At 38.5% G+C, this 5,956-nt stretch overlaps 1 protein-coding gene across 1 annotated transcript in view; it reads left to right on the plus strand.

Moving 5' to 3' along the window:
• NKAP (NFKB activating protein) overlaps nt 1-5,956 on the plus strand; it is a 27,365-nt gene that overhangs the window by 9,107 nt on the left and 12,302 nt on the right. The window contains exons 3-6 of the mRNA XM_006168278.2: nt 1-80; nt 2,859-2,939; nt 5,325-5,395; nt 5,585-5,725. Of these exons, the coding sequence (XP_006168340.1) occupies nt 1-80; nt 2,859-2,939; nt 5,325-5,395; nt 5,585-5,725 (373 nt within the window). The remainder of the gene's footprint in view (nt 81-2,858; nt 2,940-5,324; nt 5,396-5,584; nt 5,726-5,956) is intronic.

Genomic DNA, 5,956 nt, shown 5'->3' on the forward strand with positions numbered 1-5,956 from the left:
GGCTACTCACGCCCCTACGGTAGCGACAAGCCGTGGCCTAGCCTCCTCGACAAGGAGCGGGAGGAGAGCCTCCGACAGAAGTGAGTGAGACGACCGCACCTTCTCGTGTAGGAGCTCAGCTGCCTTTGGAGTCTGGTTTACCGTTCATTCCGCTTTTGACTATTTGCATTTCGCTCACTCTGCCTGCCTCGCTCCCATTCTCATCCCTTCCTTCGATCCACCCACGGCAACCCTGTATTCTCCCTTTTCTTCCCTTACGTTTTCCACTCAGCCTCAGGTCTCTGTATGGTGTCCTGGTCTCCTCGTATCCCCTTCTGCCTCCTGGCTTGTTAGCGGACGTGACCAAGAGCTCTGATGAATTACAGCATTTACTCGGTTGTGTCACTACCCTTCGTGAACATGTTTTTATTTCCCACTCGACTGAACTCATGGATCTATTTTATTAGTCACAGAATCCGCCCAGCACTTCGTTAGGCATGAAACCATTGCTTGTTGAATGAGCAGACAAGGTTTGAGATAACAGGATACGTAAGTAGAATGTTTTGTAGGAAATTGGGAAGGTTTGAAATTAAGGGTTTCAATTTGAGAGGAAGAAAACCTTCTCTTAGACAATATGATTGTAGGAATAATGATCTGCTAAGCTGTGATGAGGCTGTCTTGAGAACTAGGTGGTCTCAATCTTGACTGTGAAAAATGATGCCAGGATGAGATCAGATCTCTTATGTGAGTATTGGAGTGGGAAATAGTCATAGTTTAAATAGAAAGCAAAAGATATATAATTATTCCTGTGTAATCTTAATATCTAATGTTTATTAAGTATTAAATTGTTAAGCACCCTAAGTCTTAACTGCGTGTTAAAAAAAAAAAGGGAGAGAGACATTTACAAGTGTTACAGGCCTTGAGGGGCATGTTCAAGTTCTGACAGTTGGGGGCTGTCTTCATGACTATTCTAGCACTGGGAAGTAATAAAGTGTAGTAATGAAAAGGACAAGCTCCAGAATCAGACTGCCTGAGTTTGAAGCCCTTGTTTGCCACTTAATGGTGTGACTTTGGGAAGTCACTGAACCTCTTGGAACTTCTTTTTCATCATTAAAAAGGGGATAAAGTTAGTATTAAGACTCTTACAATGGTTCTAACAATGTAATGCCTGGAACACAATTAATATTCTTTTTTTTTTTGAGAGAGAGGGATTTTTGCTATAGAGCGTGTGCGCTCGCCAGGAAGACAGAGAGAGACAGACAGAAAGCAAGAAATCACCCTCCGGGTGGGATGGCCACACCGCAATCCCTTCTCCTCCAATCTCCTCTCAGGATCTTGGGCTGGCACACACACACACACACACACACACACACACACACATGTGTGTGTGTGCACACGCGCACAACATGAGTTTAAGCCACCAGGTCAGGGACTCACGGTCTACTATATTGGGAGTCCAGTGACATAGCCATTATGCTAACTGCTGGTCCAGATACAATTAATATTCTTTAGTATTAGCTATTAGTATTTGATGGGAGCAAAAGCAATCCTAAATTAGGTTGGAAACCTGCCTCTCCAAGTTTACTTTTTCAGAAAGGTATCAATAGGCTATGTCGGTTAAAAAGCAAATGACTTCTGGGACCAACAGGTGTCATGGTGGTTAAGGCACTGGACACTCCCACATGGCCGACCAGGGTTCAAGTCCCTGGACCTGGTGGCTTGCTTTCTCACTTTCCCTTTCTCTCTATCTCTGTCTCTCACTGGTCAAATTAAAAATAAATAAATGAATAGATAAAAATTAAATAATTATTTTTTAAAAAAAGCAAATGACTTCTTACTGGGGAGTCCTCACTAAAAGATGTCTGAACTGCTTGGATGAAATTTACATTTGCAGATTTAGAAGGTAAATCATTTATATTAATAGTACAGATGAAGTCAGGTGGCAACAGGTTTAAGAACAGGACTTCATGCTCTTTACAGCCTGGTAGGCATTCTTCCCCTTATACACATATGTTATAAAAGTACATCCTTTTTTATCTTGTTTGTCTTCAAGTGGGAGATCCTTTGAGTCTGACTACGTAGTTATAATATCTTTTCCCCTGCATAAAGAAGTAAAAAGTAATTTATCTGAAAAGCGAAATCAATTATGCTATAAAGATGTTTTAAAAAAATAGAGACATAAGCAGATAAACTTGGAAATTGAACCTCAGGATTTTTTTTCCTCAATTTATGAGTAATAGCAAAAATTGAAACAGCAGAATGGCAATTATTTTAACAAAACAAAACAAAAAAATTAGTGTCCTCCAAAGAGCAGATAGGTAATGTATTCCTTTTCTTACAAGGAGCTAAAAGTAAGCAGGGAGGGAACAAACTCTGAATCTCATTGAAGGCAACTTTTGTCACATCAACTTTCTGTTCTCAGAGCTCCTTTTGTTTTCTAGTGGTTCAATATTTTTTGTCTTCATTCTTTTTGGGGTTTCCAAAAAGTAGTTTTAACTGAATTAAAACAGACTTCTTTTTCCTTTCATAAACATATATAAACTAATGAATTTATTTCTAAGTGTAAAACTTTGTCACATATTGCAGAAGATGAAATGAGCAGTTGGGAGCATTGTCATGCACTCAGCGGAAGGAGACACTTGGCAGTCTCCCAGGCTACTGTCTCTGACCTGGCCCTGAGGCTGTCTGTGGTCTGTACCATTTGATACTATTGTCAGAACATCAAACCCTGAGGGATGGATTTACACTTAAACCACATTTTTATTCATGTTTACAATGTATGGGGAAAACAGGACTTACTGGACTCCTGTTGAATATGACTACATATTTAGAAAACAATTCAGCCATTGAATTATAATTTACATGTCTGAATCTTCTAGGAGATTAAGCGAGAGAGAAAGGATTGGAGAATTGGGAGCTCCTGAAGTATGGGGACTTTCTCCAAAGAATCCTGAGCCAGAGTAAGTGGTCAAAAAATATCCTTTTAAAGTATGTTATATCATTTGTTTAAATCCTGACTCTGTTGTCAAAACTTTTGTTAAATGAAGAACTTTAAGTACCTCTCATATTTTTTATTCTTTCTTGTGATTTGGGCTCTTTTACTCCTTACATTTTGAAGACATGGAACATAGCTAAGGATTAAAACATGGGGCCGGTCACATAGCCTAGTAGTTAAGGGAGCTGGATCCAGTGTGGCTGACTACCATTTGAATCCTGTAAATAAAATATATTATTTGTCTTAATAGTGAACATTTCTGAAAAAGAAAGAAAGAAGAAAGAAAGAAAGAAAGAAATGGGACCAGCAGTTAGTGTAATGGCTGTGTCTCTGGACTCCCATGTAGTCGACTACAGTTCGAGTCCTGGACCCAGTGACTTAAACTCACTCCGGTTGCGTGTGCATTCGTGCCCAAGATCCCGAGAGGAGAATGGAGGAGAAGGGATTGCGGCGTAGCCACCCTCCCAGGGGGTGATTTCGCTCTTTCTGTCTCCCTCTCCTTTTCTGGTGAGCACATGCGCCCTATAGCGAAAACTTCTAAAAAAAAAAAAAAAAGTTAACTAAACCTTTCTGTGAATAAGAAATTAACACCCCATGAATTAGCAATGCTATTTAAACAGAACAAATAGCATACCAAAATCCACTAGCAACATTTTAATCCTTTTTTATTAATTGCTGGAGGGTATATGCACTCACCAGAGAGAGAAGGAAAGAAAAAAAGGGAGAAAGTATGCCTTCAATGGGACATGGTCACACTGCAGTCCCTTCTCCATTTCTCCATTCTGCTGGAATTTTCGGTATGCAAACACACATGCCTACTGTGTTTTTTAAGCCTCAGAGGTCCAGATTTAAACCACAGTCAGCCATGTGGAATCCAGTTCCCTTAACCACATGGTCACACTGCAGTCCCTTCTCCATTTCTCCATTCTGCTGGAATTTTCGGTATGCATACACACATGCCTAGTGTGTTCTTAAGCCTCAGAGGTCCAGATTTAAACCACGGTCAGCCATGTGGAATCTGGTTCCCTTAACCACTAGGCTATGGGGCCAGCCCACCTAGAGGACTTTTAAAAAATGAATATACCAGTATGGTTTTGTTTACTGTTTTTTTTTTTTGTTGATTTTCCTATATCCAATACTATCTAAAGGCTCAATGCGTTTTCATTTTCCTTATTTCTTTTCTCTTTGGTGCTACTCCTAAAATTCTTCTTCTTTCTCCTCTATTTCCATGTCTAGTTTGAGTTGAGACAATGTAATTGATAGGTAAACCTGTAATTTGTGACAGGGTGATAAAGCATTATTATCTGAAACTTGTTTTTATAGATACCTTTGGAAAATGCTTGAAGAACCTGAACTCATAGAATTAGAGTTGGAAGGAATCCTAAAAATAATTTTCTAGACAATATCTAAATTATTCCAGGTATGATCTTTAGAGGAAAAGATGATATGATATGGAAACTCCCTTTCTGAATTGTCATAGAATTTTAGTAATACTTATTTCAGAATTCTCTGTAATAAAATGAAATCTTTTTTTAAGAATTATTTTATTTAACTTTATTTTTTAATTTATTTTTAATTTTACCAGAGAGAGACCAAGCGAGAGAGAGGGAGAGAGGGAGAGGGAAGGTGAGAAAGCAAGTCACCAGATCTGGGATTCGAACCGCATTTGGCCATGCGGGAGTCCAGTGTCCTTAACCACCATGTCACCTGCCAGCCCCTAGAATGAAATCTCTTCAGACTACAGTTTGTTTGGTTCTTTTTGCTCTGGAGAGGCAGACAGTTGCTGCTCACCCATTACAAACTCAGAATAAAATTGTGAAGACCTCCCTTGGCCTGAGTTCCAGTTCTTTCATCTTTCCTCCTTGTTCCTGTTCTCTACTTCTGCTCTGTAGTTTCTTCCGAAACTATAAATTCCCCATGCTGCTTTGTTTGACTAGCACCTTTAAACTCTGTAAACTCTAAAGCTTCTGGCAAATTGAAGTTATTTTATTTTAACAAAGGTAGTAGACCCTTTAATTGCACTCTTATGAAAGTTGTCCCATGTTGGCTTTAAGTGGTTCTTGGATAGCAGTGCTGTTACTGCAACGTTAAGTCCAGGGTCCGGCAGGTGGCATGGTGGTTAAGGCGGCTGCACTTCCACACGGCTGACCACAGTCCGAGTCCTGGACCTGGCGATTTGCTTTCTCACTTTCCTTCTCTCTCTCTGTCTTTCTCTGGTCAACTTCAAAAAATAATATAAATAAATAAATAAATAAATTATTAAGTTTTAAAAAATTTAAGTCCATATCATTATTCTTCGTGATCCATATTGCATTACTTTTCTAATTCTTATCATTTTCCATAAATCTAGTTCTGATGAACATACCCCAGTAGAGGATGAAGAGCCAAAGAAAAGCACCAGTTCAGCTTCTACTTCAGAAGGTATTTTTAAGATACAGAGTTTTGTTATTGAGAAGCTTTAAAAATGAGTTTATTAATAGTTGAACATTAGACTTTGCTTTTATTCAAATAGCCTATCATCTATTATTTTTCAGTATTTCTAACAGGATAAAATTGACATTCAAAAAATACTTCTTTCGAAGTTCATTTTTTTATTTGTATTTTCTATAGAAGATAAAAAGAAAAAGAAGAAGTCTAGTCACTCAAAAGAAAGATCCAGGAAAAGGAGAAAGAAAAAATCATCTAAAAGAAAACACAAGAAATATTCTGAAGACAGTGACAGTGACTCTGAGTCTGAAACAGACTCCAGTGGTAAGAATGTCAACATCATTCTGTAAAGTTTGCTTCAAAAGTAGTTTTTCTTCTTAAAACTTGTTTTAGAAAAAGGTTCTAGAAAATGATAATAATAGCTAAGAGTTTCTGAACTTTTGTTGGCTTCGTTCCAGGCATCTGCTACATCTTTTTATCCTTTTTTTTTTTTTTTTGGGGGGGGTTTTTGCTATAGGGCGGGTGCCCTAGCCAGAAAGGCAGAGACAGAAAACG

This window comes from Tupaia chinensis, unplaced genomic scaffold, assembly GCF_000334495.1.
Source record: "Tupaia chinensis unplaced genomic scaffold, TupChi_1.0 Scaffold145659_1, whole genome shotgun sequence".
Classification (NCBI taxonomy): domain Eukaryota; kingdom Metazoa; phylum Chordata; class Mammalia; order Scandentia; family Tupaiidae; genus Tupaia; species Tupaia belangeri.